Raw genomic sequence first — 25499 nt, 5'->3', positions numbered from 1 at the left:
AACGGTATTGCAAACAAAGCCAGTGTTTCCTGTAAAATACACATAGTCTAACATCATTAATATTCCAGATTCGTCTTCCAAAGAAGTAACTTTTTTTTTCTTTAAAGATGGCTTATGTGTTTTGCCTGTGTTCCCCATCCATCACACCCCTACAAGCAAGCAATAAAGAAGGTCCCTGCTTGGCTCCAGCAGATGCTAGTTAACTTATTCACTCTAGGCACATCATCATTTTCAGCGTCTGCTATAATCTACACTGCTTGCACCTAAAGCATAACGGCTCAATTAAAAAGCTAAATCCCATGCTGGTCTAGCCCAGAAAATAATGGTCATACTTGTAAAAATCAGGTCATCACCAAATCACCCGTTTCATAAACAGATGAGAATTAGGTGTGGTTGAACGCTTGGGATGGCCCTTGCAGCCCCTTGCTGATCTCCAGGCCGAGGAGAGCCTCAGGTAGGCTGCATCCCGCAGTGATGGATGTACTAGAGTATTTCCTCAGGTAAGGAAGTAGATGCTGCAGTCAACAGCATACTCTGGGGAAGAGGGGGACAGGGAGGAACGTGGGCTGAATTTCACACGGTGCCAACCGAAGCAGCTCTAGGAGCAATTCGTGATTTCCTTGCTTAAAGGGGCAGCAAGCTCACAGGCCCAGAGCTGTCTGTTTTTCTTTGAAAAAGGAGAAAAACAGAGCCCCACCCCTTTTCCATTAAAGGATTTCCTAGGGATCTTAACATGTTAGGGCTGTTAGCTGCCCTCTACTCAATTTGTCCCTTGGCACCCTTTGAAAAGCCAATCCACATTTCTAGCACAGATCTCTGCAAGAGACCAGTGCCACCAGGTTCTTCTGCTCTGGTTTAAACCTGTCTGTCCTGACGAGCTGCTCACCAAAAAGCTCAAACGCTAATGTGCTACGATTTTTCTTGAAAACAAAGAAAGCAAACTAAACCCTTTAACAAATCTTTTTCCCCAAAACATGCCTCTGTGAGGCTTGTCTCTCCCATAGAGTTGCTACAAAGGAAGGCAGGCACGAGTGTGCGCAGGCGCTCTCGGCAGACATGCTCTTGGAAAAGTCACAACTCCATTTTCATAACAGAGTAAATTACACTGCATGAAGGTGTTCTCCATACACTGTTAACAGACTCTGTCTTTCCTAAATGCCCAGTAACTTCTCTCAGAAACAATCCTGTATTTCCACATGGTAATCTATCAAATTTCATGGAAGTGTTAAATTGAAGTGATGCTTGCTTGACTTAAACTGTTCCAGTGCTCGAGTCGCACAAAGTAGCAGGGTTTGTGCAGACTGGCTACAAACAGCTATTTTGCTTCTAAATGCTTTGTAAAAGTATAAGCACCATAAATTACTCCTCCTCTTAGACCCAGGTGTCTAACTGTTTATTGTAAGGGTTACTGCAGAGTTACCGAACAAGTAGGGAAATGCCATCCACTAAACGCTGAACTGTTGCTTACCCTGGAAGAGGTTTGGCGCGGTGTTTTCTAGGCGACGCTGGTATTGCTTATATGTAAGTTCAGGTTCAGTGGCTGCATGAGGTTGACATTACTCGCACTTTAGAAGTGATCATGGTTTTCCACCTGGTGTTAAAAGAGGAGTTTAGCTAACTGGCTTAGGGAAAGACATTTCCACGTGGACATGTATGTCCTACCACAACTACATGGAGCAGGGGTGGTAACACTTCCAGGAAAACCATTTACTGTCATGATCCTATTTGACAGAAGATAGCAAGTGGTGTATGTGAGCAGCAGTCCCCAAACTCTCTTTAAGATGTCTTTCTTAAATATCCATGTTCATCATGGGTAAATTTCAGAAGTTCTTCAGTCACCTGAGCAGTTAAATTCTGCAGTGCCTTAGAAGCACAGGTATCTTGTTTCATTTAATTAAGAAGGCCTAAATACTCAACCCAAGACTTCTCCTCCTGGCTTGTGTATTAAACCCTGAGTTACATACTTGGGCTCTTTACTTACTGCTCAAAGCAGAAGGGGGATTCTCCAGAGACTGGGTCACCCAAACGTGCCTGACTGCAGTAGCTAAAAATTAGCAGATAAGCACTGGGGTAAAACATTAATGGCAAGTGTGGAGCACAAGACTCAGCTGAAGTCAGAGGATGACTGACGGCACTCAGGCTATTTCTGATTCTGTCCAGTCATCACAATATCTGAATACACCTTACAAAAAAATAGGTAGACAGAAAATCTCTGGAAGGCTTCCTGGAAACTGCATATTTTTTCTGGGAGCTAAACCACCGTGTAGGGAACCCAGACAAAAACTCCATGGCAATGAACTTTTCCAAGGCTCAAACCCAGGGCTAAGCAGCACAGTCAGCATCTGGTTTTCATGGGGATGGTGGACACTGGGCTACTCCTAATCAGTAAAATCAACTCTCTTCTTGCAACGGAAAGGATTAATTTTCCCATTGAATTTTTCAGCACAGTTACTAGATCCAGTCACCACCGCTCTAGCTTTACTGGAGCGTGGCTAAACCAAAGCAAAGGCATAAACTTGCATATAGCAATGCCTACAACACCTTGCCTAAGACAACCATTGAGTCTATTCTTCTCTCTCCAGCAGTTTGTAGAACACATCTACCTCTTCTCATTATAGCAGCAGCGATGGAGAAACGCTGTGTTATAAACTTACGCCCTATTACAAAGCAATGTCAGGGATCCCTCCTCCTACAGAATTGCCTTGGCACCACTAGAGAGAGGGGCGCATTCAAAAGGGCCATCCTATACCACTCCATAAGTGCCTACTTTATAATAAGTTCCAGGCACAGCTTTTTTTAATAGATGAAAAAGACGGTCTAAATTTATTTTAAAATTGTCTGTCCTTCAATTTTTTATTATAATTTTTAAGGCAAAGGGGGGAAAATTAACACACAAGGCTAGTTTATATTGACATTTCAGTCAAGCATCCAGGATGATTGTGTTATTAGGAATATGGTAAACAAGCCTCCTTTTTTGAAACCCAACCTGCTTTGCTATTGTTCATATTGTTGATTTAAATGTTTCTACTTCAATGTGCCTTAATTAAAATGTTAGTGGTCAATATTTCCTTGAAAGCTTCTGAAGAAGTTTTTATTCCTGTGTAATTGCTTTGCAGATAATGCCAGAGGAAAACAATCAAACAGCTGGCAAATAAGCCCTCTGGTGGGATATTTTAACACATTTCATGTTCATCTATTTAATTTAAAATCAGCCCATGCTATTCAGAGTCTTGCAGCCTGCACTGGTATTGGGCTGCGTGGTTTCATATACACAGTGGCCCCAACTCTATTTTAATTTATTTCAGTAGATCTTCTGGTTTCAGCAGAAATATAATCAGCAATTGAGCAGTGTGAGTACATGGGAATTGAAGTCCGAAGCTTAAATAACCTGTACAGATGCCACTCGGCATTGATGAATTTTTGCATCAATGTTTGAATTGTCTGCTTTGAAAGGGGACTAATTATTATTTTAATGAAAAAAATATAACATCAGCAGTCTATCTTCAACTCTTAAGAGCTGTATTTTCAAAAAACATAATACTATCCCTGAAAAATAACAGTTGTATATCTGGAGGGGAAGGAGTTGTTTTTTAATTAAAGAACTCAGTTTAGTTACTTAATTACCTCATCTCTGTATTTTCCAATGGATCTTCCACGTTCTTCCTACTTGCAAAAATACCTCCTCAGGCTGTGAAGCTCTAATGAGGAAACCAGATCCCACACCTGGTCAGGACTGATGCTGGGAGCAAAATCATGGAAAAAAGGACCAAAAAAGCCCTCATGAGATCCAGCTCACCCTTTCCCCCGCCCCGAGGCAGGATCGGCTCTGGCCGGGTGCTCATCTCTCCTGTCCCTGCAGTGCTCCTGCAAGAGCTGCTCACCAGCTCCCTGGAAAACCTGTTTCAGCATCCGCCCAGCTTCACCATCAAACAGCTTTTCTTGCTGTCTAATCTAGACCTCTCTCACTGCGATTTAAGCCAATTAACTCCTGTCTTATCCTCTAGAGATCTTAGGAAAAAATTTTCCCCTTCTCTTTCGCCCGTCTGAAGGTTCTTGTTAGCCGCACCCTTCCCGCCCCTCCTCGGCCGTCTCTTTGCCACAATGAAGGAGCTTCATGAATTATTTTACTTCTTCATAGGAAGGAAACCTTTCCTGCTCAGCTTCTTGCTCTCCTCTGACGTTTCCCAGTCAATTTACACCTTCCCTGAGGTATGAGATAGTGCTTCCCAGACCAGGAAAACCCAGAGCAGAAGGGCTTGTTACAGGCTTCCCTACCTGCTTCCAAGCACAACCTTTCTACTGTCCGAAATTGCAGGACGCCAGTAAACCACGTTTGGACTGTGACCCACTGTAACTCCCAGACCCTCCTCCAAAGGTTCACTACCGGGTATTTCCCTTCGCAAAAGCAAAGGACGTAGATCCTGCTTTCTTACTGATTCATAACCTGTACTTCTTGGATCATTTCTCAAATTTGTCCAAATCATTTCCGACTTCTAAGCTGTCTCCTGCTGTGCCCACAACCTCTCTCAGCTTGCTTGCACCTGGTGTCACTTAACAAGTATGTCCTCTATTCACCAGAGAAATGACTAACAAAAACACAGAGCAGTAAAAACCCAAGAGGAAACCCCTGTGAAATACCACTCCGTGTGCTTATTCCATTTGGACGAGGAATTAGTGGTGATTACTCATGAGCTCTCCAAGACTAAGGCCGAATGGAGCAATGGCTGATCAAGAAGCTGCAACACGTTGGGAGGAATCAGCACTAAGTCCCATGTACCAGCCCACTGGAGATCTCTCAGTGGAGACACATAAAGCAAGTGTCTTGGCTGTTTGCAACTGCTCACGTTCTCAACCTGTTTTAAGTAATCCAGAGCTGTTACCCAGTGTGTCAGAGTCCCGTACAGGCAGCTCCAGGCTGCGCAGAGTCTCCTGCATGCCTCCAACAAAAGAGTAACGCAGAATTTTTTTGCAAATGTTTTTACAAACCAAACCATGCATACACATATAAACTTGCAAGAAATGGCAAAGGATGACCTTACAACAGGGAAACTTATTACAAGGCAGTAGTATAACAGTGGGAGAGCAGGCCATCACAAGGGGCAACCAGAAGCCATTAACCGTATCAGCTGTCTCATATCTTGGTTATGCAAAGTTTCAATTTTGCACTGATCATTGCCAGTTTAATTTATGAGAAGTGCCTCCAGGGTAGGGGAGCAAAATAAAAAAAAAAAAAAACACATTACATTTTGACACTATACATGTTCTTACTTCCCATTAAAAGTTATGGGTTGCAACTTCACAACTCACAATATTATGGTGTCACAGGAGAATACGCTAAAATGTACTGTAATGGCAGTTTTACTAAGCCTAGACAACGGGGATATTTCTGTGAAAGGAAGGGAAGCATGAACACAACAGGAACGTTATTCTGAAAACCTGCATGCATTAGAATTTTCTATACGTTGCATCCCAGCGACTTACCAGATACTGATATGTGCAAACTGAAAACTATCTGGGGAGAAAAAACATCCCTCCCCCAAATCTTGTGAGCAAGCAGCAAAGCATATTATACAGGGGGATATTTCCCACAGAGCCTGCTTACCCATAGCTGCTCTCTGACCTCATTTCCCCTTATTTCAGAGAGAGGGTTATATTAAGACACTTGGTCCAGATAAAGTGTAATTTTACAGGGGTCCCTGCAGGTGCAGGCTATCTGCAGGGAAAGAGGGACTATCAGCTTGCAGTTCCAATTTCCCACGAGGAATTGCATGGACTGAGGCTGCAAGTATAATGCCCCCATGTTCTTCCTGCTCGCCCTTCTGCCCTGACTTTTTGCAGAGATGCCAACAATTACGCCCCGAATGCTACGTCCACTCCACGCGCAGTGCTCGGTGGGAGGATGGAGGCAGAAAACAGGAGGGAGTGAAAAGGAGGGAAGGGGCATGAATAGCATGCTGAAAACTGTAGATCAGTAGGTAACCAGGCTCCTATATTACTGGAAAACGCAGATTACAGGAAAGCTTGCCGTAATGCTGGAAGGCTATTTAAAAATCCATCAGGACTCTCTAAAATATGCTATTAAGGACTCTGCCGTCCCAACATCTACTGCATAAAAATCCCAAGCTATTAGGCAAACCAACATCATTTCAGACCTGGCCCTCACCAGGTTGTCAAGTCTTAAAATAACAACTGCATTTAAAGTTATTTTTAAACATCACAAGCGGGAAATTCGGCTCTGACAAAACCCAGCACTTGGGCTACGAAACAGGAGCTTAAACGAAGCTGCCAGTCACATCTTCAGTCAAGGAGAGGGACTTCTGCAAGCTTTGTGGTGGTCTTCCTGACTGAAACGGCTGCGGCTAACACCCAAAATACATCCCCGTGAAATAACAAGGCCATGCTCCAGTAGCCTCCTGACACGTTAGTCTTCAGCTCTGCTTCCTGAAGTTTCCCTGTCTGCCAAGGCCTATCATTCCTCTCACTTTCTACCCTTGTAGCCCAGGCCACTATGACTATCGGACAGAGTTTCACATTCTTCCAGCCCTTGTTTTTAGCGAGTAAACAGGTCATCATAAATGCAAACCTCACACCAAGCACAACTAGCACTAAAAGTTCCGGAAAACAGATAAACCCAAACTAATCCCTTCCTTTTCCCATGACATGTGAAAGAGGTCTCTCTTATTCCCCAGGTCAGAGCAGAAGACCAGTGCTGCTCCATCACACGACCGCAGTCAGAAATAGCAGACCGGAGCGTGGCTCTTGCTTGTCCTGTATCACCAACACCCTCGTAACTCTGTCTTCTGCTATTAAAACGTGATACAGGCACTGACCACCGCGTTACTGATGCTTCTGACTTTCAGCAAGAGCTTAATGTGACTCCATAGCTCTGCAAAAAAAGACAGTAGCCATGAGATAGGTGATAAATTCCTGCCAACAGAGCTGACTTGTAGTTGTTTGAGTCCAGTAAATCACACACACAGACTCAGCGGCTTATGGTGAGTAGGAATTGCACCACCTCTATTCTTGGGTTATATTACTCATCCCCTTTCCATCCCCTTTTCCAGCTCAGAAACTGAGGAGACTCCTTCCCTTGGCATGCGTTTTCCCTCCATCGCCGGTAATAAACCTTGTCTTTTCTAGAGAGCAGCGCGCAGCCACCATACTCCACTCCCAACGGAGCCAGAAATAGCTGAACACTCACTGGCAATGAGAAATCAAATGCAAACAGCGCTGCATTAAGCGCACAGGCATTTACGTCGCCCCGCTGCGCCCATCTCCCCGGGGTCAGGGCTCGGCGCTCCCAGTGAATTCCAGCGCTCAGGAGCGTTCAAGGCAGCGGTCAGGACAGCAGCTTAGAGGAAATCTTTATACCAACCTATATCATTTGAGGTTTGCGTTTTCACTTGCATGTTTCTAACGGGAAATAGAAGACACGCAAATAATTTGCATTATAAAAAAAAAACCATTAAAAAAGGCCATACTCACTGACATACACGCGCCGCCCAAACGACGCCCTCCTTCTGGGCAACGAGGTCTCGGGGCTGTGCATTCGAACCGACCGCCCCGCAGGCACCCTAGAGCGCAGCGCTTGCAGGAAACAAGCTCAACCCCACGCAAACCCAGGCCAGCGCGAAGGGATGGGACTGGAAGCACCCAGACGGGAGGCGGCGCAACGCCTGCGGTGGCTGCGCGCCCTCAGCCTGAGCCCCGCTGGCATCGCCAGCGCCTTTCCAGGGCCCGTTCCCAACGGCTTTTCCCAGACGAAAGGTTTCGTTATAATCAGCGAGTTTAAAGAACGCACCGCTGCGCCGAGTTATCCAGCAAGTCCCAAAGTAGCTAAGGGACTAGAATGCATTTCGGGAGAAGAAAACGCAAATTTTCAGGCTTTTCTGGAGGGCTGGTCAATGCAGAGGTTTTCACACAGGGCTAAAAATCAGAGAGCTAGAACGAAACAAAACCCCAACCCGCGCCTGCGCTCCTTCCTCCCAGCCTGCGGCCGACGGTGCCCGCTGCGCTCGCAAAGCGACCTGGCCTCCGCAAAGAGGCACCCGAAGCGCCGCTCGGCCTCCCGGCCACCCCGCAGCCGCCGCGCGCGCTCATCCAGCCCTTCCCCAACGTGCCTTTCTGAGCTGCGCTGGAGGCAAGAAAGCTTACCACAAGAAGTCTGAGAAGCGCGCGACAAACCAGAAATTTTGTACTTTACGAAGCGCACGGAGTATTTTATCATGCTGTCTCCAGCCTGAGCATACGAGTCTTTTGTTGGCGTTTCACAAGCATTAAGTACAACATGTCATCAGGGCAAACAACATAAGGCTTTTTTTTTTTTTTCCCTCCAACATACAAAGCTTTTCACTGTAGAAAATAAAAAAGCACGCAGCTAGTAAGGAACCAATAACATTTAACAGCCATTGCAAAACTGTTTAATTCACTCTAAACCGTGTGTCTGCTGAGGGTTTAAAAAGGTGTTACAGTTACTGTAAGTGCTCTACACTGGCGTTAATATTTTATGCTGCAGCTACCTCATTTTTTCCACAGTACGTAGACACGACCTTCTTACTTTTCTACGCTGCTTCCCCAGACCACTATGGTGAGTAACGTCCACGTGCGCCACGCTGTGCTTCTCTTAGCCTTCCCAAACACCCCTACTCTCAAGCTTCCCCGCTGCTTGTATCGGGAAAACCTCCTTCACCGCCGGCTCGAGCAGCGGAGGAGCCAACGGGATTTCTACTAGCGTCACCTAAAGCCGTCTGCGAGCTGCTACAGTGAGCACCACGGCCGGGCACGGCTGGTGAGATGCCCCTAGCCCCCCACGCGCAACTCTTCAGGGAAGGTGCAAAAGCAGTAGCTGACGGCCCCGCGCCCCCTGCCTAACCAGCCTCGGCTGTTACGCGCAAAACGCGCGCCTCGGACGACCCCGTCCAAATCCAAAACCCGCTACCGTCAGTCGCCCATCACAAGCTCTCTCACCTCCCTGGACGAATCATCACCTCCGAATTCCCAGACGTCTGACACGCAACTTCCAAACTAGTGGAACGAGACAATAAGGATGAAACTGCAAACACGCAGGGAAAAGTATAGCTTTGATGTCACGGAATCACAAGAAATACGTTTGCACCGTCTGCACTTGCACCGCTGTTCAAAAATGGCTTAACCTGCCTCTGGTGACTCCCATGTGAACGTACAGGGAGATTTAATCTCGCAGCCACGCTGAACTCCCACGGCAGGACAGGACCTGCTCTCTCACGCCAGGGAGGGACCGCCGCCGGAACGAGCAACACCACGTTAGCAGAGAACATAATCAGGAGAAGCAGAGACATCTACACTTGAACATGGGACAACTTTATGGAAAGCGGGAATAAACCAGGTCCTGTGCAGGGAAAACTACGATCTCTGCTCATCAGATGAATTCTTCTTCATCAAAAGAACTGATGAAAAACTACAAAAAACTTCCTCAAGTCTAGATGGATAAGAAACAGTAGCTCACTGATTTTTCACTGCTCTCAAATTGTACAAAACTCCAGCCCTTGTCTAGACTCTTTTCCTCATCTTCATGGATGATGTGCAAGACACAGCAGGTGACTGTAATTTCAGGCAACTACTACCAAGCAGCCTCTGCTGTGTTTGCGAGATATCACCATCTGCCCTTCAGCCCCCCAGATGCAGGCTCCACTGCAATCTTGTAGCTCCTTAGGCAATAATTAGGCAGCTCTTTCCTATGATCCAACTGTCCAGTGAAATGATTCATCAGAACGATAGAGAAGGATAAGCAGATTCTCCCAGGGCGACGGGAAATGCAAGCACAAGTAATGACAAAAGTGGTGACTGTAGGAGGAAATCTACCCCTTTAAAATTTATTTTAAGACAAACCGTGGTTTCCTCAAGATGTGAACATCAAGAATGTTTATGGACCTTTCCCCATTAGTGCTGGGAAAGGTGGTGAGCCTGGCCTTGTACCTGAAAAGGGAAATGGTCAGTGCTCCTGGTCTGAGGACCGGAGCCGGGGCCAGTAGGAATAACGGGGTCCTCACTTGCTTTAATGCTGTCTCGAGCCCTGCGCACAAGGACAGGAATAACGTAACATCTAACTTAAGACTTCTCTTATATGTAATAAACCTATATATACACTTTCCGTACAATATACCTGTTCCTCAGCACTGGATATACCTGTACCAAATTAACTACTGATTGGTTAAAAGGGAAGGTGCTGAGCTTTTAAGTGACATTAGCCACACACTTCTGGAAAGCCGAAGAAGCTCTTCTGTATGTGCTGCCTTGCTTCAGCCTGATCTGGGGTTTGCTCCACAAAGATTCCCAAAATTGTTGTTGTTCTTCAGCCATTGCTAATATTCAGATACAGGCTTGAGTCCTCAGCCAGTAGCTGAGGCCACTTCTCCAAGTCCAGAAGTAAGAGTGCACCAAGAGGGTGATTTAAAAACGCTCCTTCAACAGCACTGGCTGTAAGTTGCTTCCTTCCTCCATCAGTGTTGCACCACGCGCCAGTAACACTGCGGGCAAGTCGCCCATGCTGTGGCTTGCCTTGCACACAGTTATCTCTAGCACTGGTGCACATCAACCGCTGCTGTATCTTCAGTGACTCCATGCACGATGCACAATACCATTCTGTCTGCATGAGCAGAGGAGAGTTGCAAAACGGTGCTAGTCAGCCAAAAAGCCGTGGATCAGAGAACAGCCGAGAGCGAGTTTGGGCATTAGTATATACGACCGTAGTCTGAGGACTGACGTTGTTTCTAGCTCGTTTAGGCTATCTGCTATACAAAAATCCCCATCTAGCTACGCGTCGGTCAGAGAGCAAAAGGCTGTCCGCTCACTGTGCCAAACGACACAGGTGACAAATCGGGTTAGGTGTTGGCACAGTGTCACAACAGACCAGCACCCAGCAGTCCCCGAAGCCTCAGTGCAATCTGGCTCAGTACCAACCAGTCACACCAGTGTCCATCCTGTGTCCCTAATCCTCCCGTAGAAAAGCCTTCACCATGTGCCTTCCGCATGCAGAAGTGGCGACGCCATTTCTCAAGCAGCTGCTCATACTCCTGTCCTCTTCCCCAGGGACACCTGCTCTTAGTTTTAAACATATTTACAGCTCCAAAATCTATATATTCAATGCGGATTGAACTCAGATCTTTGTTTCATGCTTCTACTTGCCAGAAAATGAGCTGCAGCCTGATGAAGACCCATCAGATAATGGGTCATCAGATAATCCAGCCGCGGTAGGTCTTGTGCAGACACACTGCCGGACAAAGTACGGTCCCAACACACGGCGCGTCAGCCCCATCGGCTCCGGGCAGCACAACCGCTCGGCTCCGCTCCCACTGCAGGCCTGCTTACTGCATGGAGATCGTCCCCTTTCAGTAAACAGCAAGCACTGCCCTTTTCAGAGGGTTTAAATGTTGTCATGCATAAATTTGACCTCAGACAGGGAATAATCAAAAACTCACAAATTAAATTTATATTTCTCTCATGTTCAAAGATTACAATTATCAATACTGGAAAGCTTTTAAATGCTTTCCATCTGCATAATATCTCATTTCAAAGTATCTTCCTTTATTGTACCATGCAAAAGAAAGTGATGAAAGATGAATATATTTGCTTTCCTTATATGCCAACACTTATGCTATTTCTTTATATTAATTTTCCTTTTTCTTTTCTTTCTTTCTTCTTCTTCTTTTTTTTTAAATCTGCATTCATTATTTCTGGTCTTTCATCCAGCCACGTGTATGAAGATTTAACCATGTCACTGGGCTTCTAATAAATGAAAGGCCAAAAAAGAAGATCAAATATTATATCAATGAATATTGCTAGATACCGGAGATGGAAATTAAAAATGTCATTGCAATAAGAATGCATGATTCGCTGCAGCCAGAACCAGGCAAACACAAGTCAAAGAAGTGGCACAGAATCTAATGAAGCAGCTGAACTATATTTTCAATCCTTGATTTATATCTTAATTGCTGTGGCCAGGAGACTGATATAAACATCTGCAGAGAAGTGTGCAGAAAATACGCTCTACGTTACACCTCAAGAGCATGTGGGATTAACGTGACACTCACCAAACACCATTTCCTAGATCAGTATGGTTATATGGTATCAAAGTTGAGATCTCCCTGCGAAGATATAATTCCTTTCCTATAAAATGCTTTTACATTTCACAACGCAAAACCCCACCCAAGTCCAAGAAGGTAATATCCCTGCTGCAGAGCCCAGCAGGAGCTAAACGGGGCCACGCATGGCTGCCACCAGCTCTTTGGGCCCGCTCTCCTCCCATTGTGGAAGCTGCAGAGCCCGGCGCAGGCTCAGGAAAAGGGTCTGCCGGGGCACAAACGCTCCTCGCGCGTGGGACCAACTTCCATCCGTCTGTTCGAACTCCAACCACAGCCAGTAATACCCTCCCAGCGGTGTTTCTACTCAACACAGCCTTGGGAGCTCAGAACCTCTGGAGAATACACCCAGCCCTGGGAGCTGGGAAAGAGCGAGCCTTTCACGGGCCGCGTTCCTGGCTGTGGAAATCAGATCTACAACCGATGTAAATCACATTGTGCTTGGAAGCTGGGTAGAACGCTTTTTTTTTTTTTCCCTCCTTCTCTTTCCGGTAGTATGCATCAGCCTGACAGTCTAATCAAAGCAGACCGCAGCAAGCAAATTTTAAAACCTCCACGTTGTAGAGGCAACTTCAGATTTTCTACAAAGTACTTTTAGAGTTATGTATTATCATCATCATGCAGAAAAGCATTTATTTGTTATTATGTGCATTTTCTACATATGGTATTACCTCTTATTCTTCCTTCCTCTTACCCTACATTATAGGGACCACGAATAATCCGGAGCATTTCAGCATTCAAACAGCATTGTGAGTGTACACAGAACGTGCCAAAATAAAAAACGTCACATCAGATTCTCACTTCGTGAAGCTCAGAGAGAAAAGGATTAAGCTACTGCTCAGACTTTATAGTCAGATGAGCGTTAGCAATATTCCAACAGCCGCATCTGCATTATTCACAAAAAAGTTTTAAAACAGTACTATTTGCAACTATTGCGAAATGGTTGGGACCACATTTCAACTCCTATATACGTATCATTCACCTTTTTGAAAAGCATTATAGCAGCGACAATAATGCGCAAGTCTAAAGAAGCGGATGCTGCCAGTACCCCCAATTTTAATTATATGAGGCTATTTAGAATGTGCTAAGAGGCTCCAGTTTTTTGGAAGGGAAATCTTTAACACTCCTGTGCAATGGAACCTGGAAAACATGGGTTGTCGAAAGACTGAAACAAGCCAAATTATTAAAGGGAATACTTTAAGACTAACTAGAAAACAAGCATCGAAAGTAACATCTTCAGTAGTTTTACCTCCAGTGCTGTATGCATAAAACAGACAGTCATTTGCCATAAATCCTCCCTGCGAGCTTATTGTAATAATTGCTTCAATAGCATTAGCATAAGAAAGTTCAGTTTTGAACATTTTTCTATAAAAAAATCCCCCGTTCTTTCCTTCCCCAGTGTCAGGTGGACCTGGCCACATCCTAGCGTTCTAGGAAGAGTGAAGAGGAAGGCAGCCTCCTTGTAATTCAAGGAGAGTACATCATTATCTCCATCCAGGCCAAAAATAGCACTCAGGGAGAAAACATCACCTCCCCTTCATCTCATCAAATTTAAATCCAGTTTCTCTGGCTTCTTAGGACTCTGGTGAACTGGGGAAGGCTGAGAAGGACCAAGTACGTGGAACAATGTGAGAAGCAGCTGATAATGTCAGCCAATTCCCTTCCCTTTTCCCTATATTTTATCTTCATTAGCTTCATGTAACCTCCCTCACCTTGGTTATCTACATCACATGAACCTCTGACTCCTACTGTACTGCAGAAACTCCTACAAGAATAAACCTACAAGATAAACTTAATGGACTTTGAAATCTGTTTTGGTATACATAAATAGCATATTATACTAGTTGAAGTATGTGTGTATGTGTGTTATTTATTCAAGACAAAGCAATGGCTTCCCTACCAGCACTTTCAAAGTACATGGTGTTGCATTTCGGTAGAAGCATGCTGTTGCAATAGCCCACCGGAACAATTGTGGGTTGTTAAATAATAATTGACACCAAATTTGATTCTGCAGTCTAACAACAGGATTTGTGTAGTAGGTAGAAAATTAGGGCTGGATCTGGACTGCTGCACATGCGGACTTGGCAATATGACTTCCATTAACATTAATGACAGAGAGAAACGGAGAGAAATGCAACTAAAACCCTGTGTGCAACACTCAGCATTTCCCTGCAACATCTTTTTCCAGGCGGATATGGGAAATTAGCATTACGATCTTTGAATTACAGACCCTTTGTTCCCTCTGAGTAACACTGCTCCTGCAGACTTGTATTGTACGTGCTACTAGGAGACACACTCAAATGCTGAAGATCATCAGCAGTTTGAGATTTTTTTCATTTGGCACAAATTATCAGCACAATTTTGTGCCATCCCAAGCCAGGAAAGCTGCAGTGCTGCCTATTTGTTAAAATAATCTCTCAGCACTGAACATGTTTCACTCAATCCCACATCATTAACGCTGAAGCTGCGAGTCTCCATCCCTCCTGATACCAGGGCTGCCTATCTCACATGCCGAGTCACATCAAAAAGTCCGGGAAATAGGTACAGCTAGAGAAGGTGTTTTGTCAAAGAGGGTCTCCTGGTTGAGATGGCTATTGATGGGGTCTCTGAGGAATGCCACCTATAGAAAGAGTACTCTTTAGATGAACATTGCCCCTATTAATAAGGGCATCAGAACTCTAGAAGAAGTTCTGAGCTCTTCTCTGACATGGGTTATCACATGGCCAAAGATCTTCTATGTGCACCTGGAGAAGAGCATAAGATTAAAATGTGAACCCAGGCAGAGGAGTACAGTTTCTTATACAGAACATTTATTACAGCCCTGCTTGCTCTGCTCCAAAACAACAGTCAACCAAGGAAAGACTCAAGTGGTGTCTTTCCCATGCAGTGGATTTCTGGAAGACAGGTCTCTTCCAAATTCCTTTTTGCTGGTGCGCCGTTAGTCACCAGTGCTGCTTTGAATGACGAGGGCTGGGCTGGTACAGTTGTACAACTGAGTGCATCTAGAGCAGGAACACGTGCTGGAAGCCACTCTCCAGAAAAAAAAAGAGCGTAAAGTGTAAGAAATCTTCAAAAGATAACCTGGGCCCAAAGCTGCTCTGATAAAGATCCTCCCAAGGGAAGATGAAGGTCAAGTACCCAATTCAGCTACCACAGAAGCAATTAACAGGATGGTGCCAAAAGCTTCATTTTTGAGTTCTTGCAGTCCCCGGAGTATAGTCCCATTGGTTTCCAGCAACTGCAAAGGAATAACCCATTCCTGAGATGATAGGTTACTGCCTGGACTCAGTTAAAGGTGAAACTAGAACAGAGACAACAAAACAAAAGGGAAGCTGAAAGGTACCCGGGTTGCTGAGGTGATGGCATGACCTGATCTGCCACAGAGCAACCTGGATACCAGGAGGTACCAGTGGGAGGCTCTGCTGAACCTCTCCTCTCATCATAATAGGCAGGACTCATCACTCAGGAAAAAAAAAAAAATTAAGATTTTTCTAGTGCCCTTAAGACTGGGCTTATTAACTCATGCGGTCTTCTCCTCACTGACATTACAAGATTAGGATGTAATCCTGAGCGCTCACAGACCTCTCTAACCAACAGTCCTGAAGGCGCTGCTGATGTTCACAACTAGTCTACGGCAGATGTTGCAGTTACCAACAGTATAAACTTCCTTGGGGCAAGGTGGATAATGGAAGAACAAAAGCAATTGCTGCAGTTCTTACCTCTTGAGATGTATCAGAGAAGCAGAAACCATACAAGCAAACCAGAAAAACACTGAAATACAAGATTTGAAGCAGGATGCACGTGAAAGAGCTAGGGAAACCTCAAGGTGGTAAGTAGGGACCCAAGGCAGCTATAACCTCCACAAGCACAACATGTAATGAAAATTCACATCCACATCAACAGGTATTTAAGAGGAATAGCTAGGGACTTGCATGAACTCCTCCCTTCTGTGGCTGTGTCTGTATCATGCCGAGGCCTGGGGCTGGTGCCTGTTTTTCACATCTTCCCACCATAGTGTAAACTATGTGCTATGAATAAATTGGCAACCTGCTGCCCTTGCCTCCCCCTTGCTGTCATATTATTGCAATGACAAAGCAGCCAAAATCCAAAGCACACATAAACAATTAATGTTGAACAGATTTAATTTAACATGTTTCATGCAAACAGAATATCCCACATTGGATCTAACTGTCCTTATCTGAAGGACTGAGTTATGGAAATAGACCTCCACGCAAAGATTTAACATCTCACATCCCACTTACCAGCCTGTCCATAGAGCTCCCAGATCATGGGGCTCTCAGTTCAGTGCCCACCTGAGTGGGGGTTTTGCATAGGCTGAAAGGGATGCAGGGATTTTCCATCAAACGTAAAACTTAAAATTTTGAGATAACAAAAACATTTTGTTACCAGGCCTTCACTGCTCCCTGAAGACTTGTGTACTTCAGAAGTTCACCTTCACCTCTTCAAAGGTATGTAAATTTTTAAAACATCACAAAAGACGCTGTTTTTTTTTAAAGGAAAAGCATAAGACCTTTGTAAAAACAAAAAATTCCAAACTCAACATTTCATGTAAAACTACTTGAGGAATTGAGCTTAATTAACTAGTGATTTACCCTCCTCTCCAGAGGCTTACAATTTTTCTAAAAGCAGCATTTAGTTTAGACTGTCCTTCCAGCAGGCACATCAGGCACCTCTAACGCCTGAGGCCAAGTGCTCAGGAGATCCGCATGGAGGCACGTAAGAAGATCATGGGGAACGATACGATGTTTTGAGACTTGCATAAGTCATAAGTCATCGAACACTTGCAGATCAGAGGGCAAAATCTGGCAGGCTTTTGAAGGAACTTTCCTGCCAAAACAAGTGTAACAACATTTTCAAGCTCGCAGAAAGTCCATTAAAATAATTTTTAAAACCTCAGCAGCACCACCAGCATCCCACCACCTCCTACAGACACCGAGGATCTGGCACCACTTATATCTGTATAATTAGTTATCACAGTAGTAGCAAATGTCGTTCCAAGTGCTGCTGAATGCCAGAGCTAACTGGGAAATGAAAAACAGGAAATTACTGGAGAGCAGCATTTTCCATCCAAATGTTGATATTTAAAATCTCCCAGCCAGCCAGTCAATAATGGAGATGAATGATGAAACAAAGATTTTCTGTGGACTTTTTTCAACAATTCATTTTCAAGCTATACAAATACAGTGGCCTTTCAAATTTTAAATTAGAGCCTGTAGACTTAAATTAGCTCTTTCAAAGAGTTCTTGATGCAAAACTAACGTGGAGCACAATGTTTTACAAGTTAAGACGCTTTCAAAGTGATTTTTCAGCCTTTTCAGAAACATAAAACATTTTAGTTGTTTTTTAAAATAGATTTGGGGGGGGTATCAAAAAATTAAGAAATCTGTGAGGAAAACGGCCTTCCTCCACAGTTTTATTTAGTAAGTGTTTACTTAAAAGAAAACCACCTTTGACAGAAAATGCTGGCTGAGTACCCGTGATCTTTCACGTATGTTTTGGAGTCAGTGAGTGAAAGCATTTCATGGACAATTATTCAAGAAAACACACACATAAGCCAATATCCTTAATCGTTACTGCACAGAGTCCTTGACGTGACACACAAAAAACAATCTATAAGTAAATCTATATAATCTATATAAGTAAATATTAAATGAACAGAAAATGGAAAGAGAAAATTTCAACTGCTAACAGACAATGTTATTTTAAGCTTTTTGGATATTTTGCCTAGGAATGTTTCAATTTGCAATACTTTGACTTCTTATGAACTTTAACTTGCTCTGAATTCTGGGGGGGGGGGGGGGGGGGGGAATATAAGTCCTTCCCCCCCCACCCCCCCAATATCTTTTCCACAGCTAGATCCAATCTCTGTTGGTGTCTTCAGCTTACCACATGACCAAATATTTCTAGGTAGCAACTGCCTGCCTAGGAATATTTGATCATTACGCATAGCAATATCCAGTCAAGTATCAGCCTGTACGTGATGGGAAACCATCAGGAATTTAATCACAGCTGGAACCTAAAGTTTGTTATGTCCCAGAAATATCAGTGTATTTGAGGTATATTAAGAAGTAGCATATGATGTAAAAAACAAGATTAAACCCATAATAAGTCACAGAGAATAAATCTGGGAACAACATTAATAACTAAAGGAAACACGATATTGGGGGGGGGGGGGGGCAGAAATACTCCAGAAGGCAGTCTCAGTTTAAGTCAAGAAAAATCAAAATTTCAAAACAGTATTTCTAAACCCATCGCATTCAGACCACCTAGTATCCTACCCTTAAGACCACTCTTCCTGCCCCCATTAGTTCCACAAGCATGCCTAGAATTAAGAACTGAGGAGGATATAAAACATGGGTGCTGGGATGAGGGGGGAAAAGCGATTCAATGGCATTTAAACAAAGAAGCTTAACTATTTGCTCCTGGGGCTTTTACCGTATAGCTACCTAGGGCTGACATACAAAACGCTTTTTGTGGCCATTCGCCTGGTGGATGGCATGAGCTCCAGCACGTTACACCCACCCTGGAGCAAAGCGAACACACTGAAGCATCCTGGGAGCTTCTATGAGTCAAGAAAATCCCTTCAAAGGCAGGTGCCCCTCTATCGGTCCTGCAACTTACCCACAAAAGTCCTCACCATTTGAAGTGACATATATTTTAAGAGAGAGCGCACTTCAGGGGAAACAAAAGCTTCATGTTTCCAGGTTAATATAGTCACAAGGCAATCAGTTTTGTTTTGTTTTGTTTTGTTTTATTAAGTACTCAGGCAACTACAGTGCTAACTTAGAGCCCTAGCTATTTGTTTAAATGTTATGTGCATGTAAACATATTTGTTTAGATAACAGTAACTACATCAGAAGAGTCTCCGAATGTATCCTGCAAAAATTTTCTCTTTGAAGTATTTCAAACAAATTTTGAACAGTTTTTCCTAATTTGAAGTGCGGACAATAACAGTTACATGAGGTATTCAGATCTTTTCATTTTCCAGCAGCTAAGTACAGTCACATAATCTAGAGTCAAATGCAAAGTTTATCATTAAACCTAGACTGACAAACTATTTTATTAAGAACGAGAGCCATACTACTTCTGACTAGATCACTCATTGGCACTAGTTCTGTGCAGGTTAGTTTGAGATTTTTTTGCAATTTTATCCCATTTTGTACTAACACACGCGGTACATTTATTACAGTACGAAGTTTTCATTTGTCTCCTCTTATCTGTAGCTCTTGGGACCGATTGCATTGCAACCCAAATACCTCAAACGCTTCAACCCGCATCATTTCAAATGTTGCTGTTAAAACATTTATCATAGGAACATGAGAGATTGCCATTAAAAAAAAGCAACAGCTTTCAGCAGCAATTAAAGCAAAGTAGACTGGAATACTGTAACATTGCAAAAACATCTCTCTTTGCTCCCAAATCACTACTCTAGGGCAAGTGTAGCCAAAATACAAGAGATTAAGGGCTGTGCTAATGACTAGAACTTCACTCTATGGAATTTGATGACAAATCTTCCTCTGATATCAAAACAGCCTGCGTTGGGCCTGACTTTAATTCATATTTCTTATCACAGTATTGTGATTTCGTTCCAAGAGACCTCTGTATGTGAGCAGCTCCATCTGACTTCAGCGGGAAGAGCCACAAGGCTTCTAATCAGAAATATGAATAAAAGCTGCAGAACCTGTCATAAAGTACTGTTATTTCTAAACCGGACTTCAGAAAGAACTGTCCATTTCCTTATAGTGCCAGATATTAGGAGAAGTTAACAAAAAGCATGATAAGAACTTTCCAAACTGTTTACTTACAGTACACGTCCACTCTTATGGACTTTATAGCTGGCGAACCCAAGCCATTTTCGGCCTTACAGTAGTAGCGGCCTCCTTGATGTCGCTGGATATTGGAAATCCTCAGAGTTTCATTGAAGACACTCGAGTCTTGAAATCTGTCAGAGGCACTTCCTGCTGTTTTGGTCCACCTGATCTGAGCAAGCACCAAAAAAGATTGTTACTTTAAGTCGTCTGTTTGTAAAAATGAGCACAGCATAGATCTCTACTGAACGGAGAGCTACATGTATAGTGGCCAGCATTTCACGTTGGAGGACTCGGGGAACTTCTCTGGAGAACTCAGAAGCACACACAGTCAAACACTTCATCCAGGGGCCTTGGCCGGTAAGCTTGTATTTATCATCTTATCTTAGAAATAGCTGATTATTTTTGACGGAAAAACCTCACAGAAAATACATGCCAGCAGGCAGAGATGTGCAGAACAACTCAAGCCACCATCAAAGACACAGCAGCTTCAACGGCTGCAGAAGAATTCTCCATTTCCCACAAGCAGAGCTCACTAGAAGAGCCTGGTTTACTGCTGCACTTAATGAAAGATGAGGGCACATTGGAAAACCCCTTTAAAACAGCTGATAAATTAATTATCTTTTAGGAGCCATAACATCCAATTTCAAGCAGTCAAACCATCAGCAGCTTGAAACTGCAATAAACTATGAACACAGATATTTCTTTAAACAGTATTTTAAAAAAAAGTTATTTACAGCAACTACAGAGTCTTTTACTCTGATAATTATTTTCCAAAACTGCAAAGACTTCTCAGAGCAAACATTTCTAATCCCAAAACAGACAGAACGTCTGTCCGTTACAAGAGCCTTCTTTTAAAGACGGTGACGCATAAGAGAAATGAAACAGTGAAATACAAAGTCTCTGTGGTACTGACTCACTAAAGAACTCCTCATTGTTGAATAAACAAACAAAATTCAACTAGTTGAGGAAGCTGCAAGAGATGCACTGGGCAGTAAAGAAAACTCTACACGCTGAGCCTAATATTCATTGCCATCACCCAGTCTGCTAAATTCACAGCTTCCAGCAGTGCTGTGGGCTACTCAGCAGACACTGGGAAACACCCCTCCGTTTTATGCCTGGGAACGCAAAATATCTGTAGAAATCAGACATGAGTAACTTGCCATATTAACCATAAAACAGGGCTCAGGTGAAAGCCCTCCAAAAGTGAATTCTTCCTCAGACCACCACCACGCAGCTGGGAAAGGGTCTTTATTCAAGGAAATCTGAATAGAAGCAAGCCTGGGTCACCAGCCTTAGGAAAAAAAAAATTAAACTGAAAAAAAAAAAGAAATTATATTAAAGGAATATTGGAAGCAAAGTCCCAGACACAAATCGCATTAGTATATGGGAACCCTCTGTACTGGCAGATGGCAATCAAAAATGAAAGCAAGATCAGGCACAAAGAAATAAATTCATGTGTGCAAGGTCACTATAGTCACTGGAACCTACTCAGTGGAGTTCAGATATCCGCATTTGGTCCAGTGAATCTCACCTCAGACTACCCTCGCTTGGCTTACAGATATGATGGGGGACCCTGATCTAGATCCAAGGTGGATGTGCACCTTGTTATCATCCAAGGCTAGATGCTCCGAGTCCCAGTTGATGAGGGTTATACAGACAGAAACAAGCAGAGAGACTTCTCTGTCACCGAAATATCTTAATTTCCCATTGATTCAATGAGCAGGGCAAGCAATTCCAGGACAAAACTATTTTTTAAAGGGTTTTTTTTTTTTTTTTCTAGGAAACAGAGGCTACAAATGGTATACTTGCATAAAGATGAGATTTCCCCATCTTGTGAAGCCTCTTGAGGCTCTGCCTTCTCCCCCTCCAGCCACTAATTCCTTGTCAGGATGAAGGCCAAAACTTCATAGTCATTTATAAAAATGAGAGCGCTACACAAGGAAAGATAATAGATATTTGGCTATCGGTTCCCAGGCTGTGGTCCCCAAAGACATGGCAAATTGTCCAAAGATGATCAGCCAAGCCACAGTTCAAAAAATAACATCTACATATTAATTTGTTGGCAGTTCCTAGGCAGGTTGTCTACAAGCAAATTCAAGCCAAGGTGTTCCTGTCCTGGCAGCTCCAACACCACCTGTGGGCTCTGTGCCCAGGGGAAGTGACACAGTGCCCAGTCCTGACCCAGGACCAGGGTCTGGAGCTCCAATGTCCTAGGCAGGAGCACGTAGACAGGCAGGTGTCAGCCCTCCTCTCATCAGAAATTTCTCCTGGACAGGAGAAACCTTTCACAAAATGCACTGAACTGAAAAATTCACGACCAGCCATAGCCTCTGTAAATTCTTCTCCCCTTGAAACGACACACTTGGGCTTCAGAAGCTGAAATTATAGTAAACAATATCCCCCCAAATTTTTCATCTCTTTCTAGCTGGTTAAATTCAGAAACCTAAGTGGCTTTACCCCCTTGCCGGGTGACCTGCATAACTCAGATGGTTTTGCTGCTCTGGAATAAAGCAAATACACCAAGCTCCCCATCTACAATATTCTGGCTGCGCGTGAGAGAGACAATATTAGCACTGCTATATTTACCAGTCTCAATCTGTCTGCACTTCTATTATAAACCCTTGGCTCCAGGGCTTAAATCATCCATAAAAATGTGCTCAGGATAATTTTGGAACACACAGTCAGCTTTAGCATTCTGCAGAATACAATTCCATCGTATATATTTCAAATGTTTAAGAAGTATTTTAGAGCAGTGTTTAAGAGCTTCACTGAATCTCTTGCATGTTTAGTTTCCCTATATTTCCTATCCTCCCTATATTTCCTCTATATATAATCATAATTGTAAAAACATTTCTGCTAGTTTTTTGACTAGAAAAAACTAATAGCAAGACATCCTTCTTTCTCCCCTTCCTCTCCCACAAAGAGTTTCAAGTGGAATTCAGCTTGCCCTGTCAAAAGAATATAGAATTTAAATAACGTGTTATATATGTATTATCAGCATCCGTATAACTAGTAATTTTTAAAAATATAGTCAACTTTTTTAGCCAGTGTCAGTTTTACCGTTTGTATGAACTCGTCTTCTCCCTACCTGCAAAAAGCTTAATATTCATATATTTATCTTGTCCTTGATATAAAGCATTTTAACATTAAACTGTTTGGCTCTAAAGACAAGTCGATTTTTCAACTTTAAAAATACATATGTATGTACGATTTAGAGGGAAAAGGAGTATGTTTAACCAATAATCTTGTAGTGCCTGAAGAATAAAAGGAGCAGAGTTAACTTGATTTTCTTTTAAAAGATATCCATCAAAAATTTAATTGGTCTGATTTAATTTCAGTTCATTATTTACCTTAGGTTTAACTCAACATATGCACAAAAAATAAGCTGATAATAATGTATTGCTACTTATTGAACGCGCTAAGCAATCAAAAAAATTGGGCACAGGAAAACCAGGTGGAAGCCTCAAAACCTCTAACACCAAACAGGCAGCACTTAGTTCATGGGTGGCTTCACCGTTGCAAGTCCCAGCGCTGCCTTCGGGTGCAGTCTATCTACCATCAAAAAAGGGAGACCATCAAACCCACCCTTGGAGGAGGTCCCTCTCCCGGCTCTGGTGTCCAGGTCCTCACCACTGCCTGATTAGGTGACCTGCTGCCCCAGCACGGACACTGGGAACAGAGGCAAAGGGAGACCAAGGGCTCACAGCAATTCCTCTGGTAGGCTATTGGCCTCAAATCCCAAAATTACATTGACACTTATTTATGGCAGAGTATTCAGAAGATCTCTAAATTGCTTCAAAAAAATCAAACAAAACAAAGATAGCATATTCGCCTAGTTCAGATGCCATTCTTCTGTTCTAAGATTCAGGTTGTAGGTGGGTGTTGTTTTTTGTTTTTGGGGTTTTTTTTTTTTGCACATTTAAGTAAAACATATGCAGAAGTTAGAGCCAAGTTATAAACAAATCAGTTAAAATTTATTCAGTTTAAAAAATGTCTATATTTAATAAGTTATGTGTAGCATGATCTACATACTTGTCTGATTCATATAAGCCCACAAGCTCTCTGAACCATCAACATCCTTGACACTATTTTAATGACTTAAGCAGGTATCCTGGGACACTCGGTCATATTTCACCCTGCAGTTCCAGTTTGCTCAGCAAGCTTTCTTGCAACTTGGAGTAAGGTTAACAGAGCTTAAGTTTTTAGCACACAAATGCAGATTCAGAAAAAAAAGTCAAAATTTTGCATAATTTTCTCAGCTTCAACAAACCCTTTGTGCTGAAAAGAGAGAGCAGAGTAGGAAAAATACTTAATTTTGACATTTGCAAAATGCAACATTTTCATGGCAAGCACTGCTTTTGTCAAGTCCAATAAACATTAAAATATCTTTAAAACGATTTAGTCTGAAACAAAACATTTTGCTTGGTTCAAAAAACAAACAAAAAAACCAAAACACCCCAAGCCCTGATTTCCTGAAAAATCCGTCTTTTTCGAAGTTTTGATCGCAAGGCCTTTGGAGTGCCTGGCTCCTCCAGCCTTGGCGTCCGAGCTCGGGCGACGAGCAGGCAGCGCGCTGCAGAGGTGGCACCGTGTCCACACGCCAGCGGTGGGAGCACGGCAAATCCTCCGTCCGTAAAGGAACACCTCAAGCTGGGTATGAGCAGCGTGCTCACAAAAACAAATGCAAAGAAAACTTCTTTTTTATTTTTTTTAATATATATCTATACTCCAATAAGTAACCCTACAAGAATACAGATTTACAGGCCACAGTGCACCACAGATATCTGCTCCACCGCTCTACTGCCCCAAAGGTATTAGTGTCATTTTATGCCAAGAACGCTTTGGCAGAGCCAGAGGATCCTTTTTTGGCCGCCATTCAACGCTTGCAATAGATTGAGTGTTGGATTTTTTCCCTTTTTCCATGCAAATAGTTGGTGGAAAACAAAGTCTTTGACAAGCCTTTTCTCATACCGGAACATTGAAATCTGCCTAGCACAGCAATTACAAGTGACTATGTTCCTTAAAATATACCCGGCGCCCAGGCTGGGGGCTGGTGCCGAGTCTCCCCTGGTGCTTTGGAAAAAGCCAGATTTAAAACAAACAAAAAAGTAAACTTCATTTTTCCACTGGATTGATTTTGTTTTCAGGCAAGAAGTTCTTGTCTGCCCGATAAGCACAGAGGGCACATTACGCAAACGGCCCTTTTGGGGCCAGGAGGTATGCAGAAAGTGACTTCTACGCTTGAGGAATCCATTCAACGCGTTTCTGAGCGTACGCCTCTCCCCTGCCTCTCGCTGCTGCGCGTCGGGGACAGGACCGCACTGCCGAGGCACCCCAGCTCACCGGGAACGGCTCAGCCGGGGGTCTAGCCACAGCCCCCGCAGGCCTACCGCTGCTGCTCGGTTAGACACACTAGTGCTTCACGTAAGCATTTAGACCATATGGCTAAAACTCTTCTATAACTTGGCTCCAGTTTACATCTGAAGATCCATCACTCCCACCCTACTCAGTGACTCAAAAAATAAAAAAAAAAAAAAATCCAAAAATAGCC

The 25499-nt window shown here is 43.4% G+C and overlaps 1 protein-coding gene across 1 annotated transcript in view; it reads right to left on the bottom strand.

Annotated features, from left to right (window-relative positions):
* Positions 1-25499, bottom strand: part of MDGA2 (MAM domain containing glycosylphosphatidylinositol anchor 2) — a 411004-nt gene that overhangs the window by 203285 nt on the left and 182220 nt on the right. The window contains exon 3 of the mRNA XM_068947620.1: positions 19943-20117. Coding sequence (XP_068803721.1) covers positions 19943-20117 — 175 coding nt within the window. The remainder of the gene's footprint in view (positions 1-19942; positions 20118-25499) is intronic.

Source organism: Struthio camelus, chromosome 5 (assembly GCF_040807025.1).
Source record: "Struthio camelus isolate bStrCam1 chromosome 5, bStrCam1.hap1, whole genome shotgun sequence".
Taxonomy (NCBI): domain Eukaryota; kingdom Metazoa; phylum Chordata; class Aves; order Struthioniformes; family Struthionidae; genus Struthio; species Struthio camelus.
This window is presented reverse-complemented; position numbering and strand designations above follow the sequence as displayed.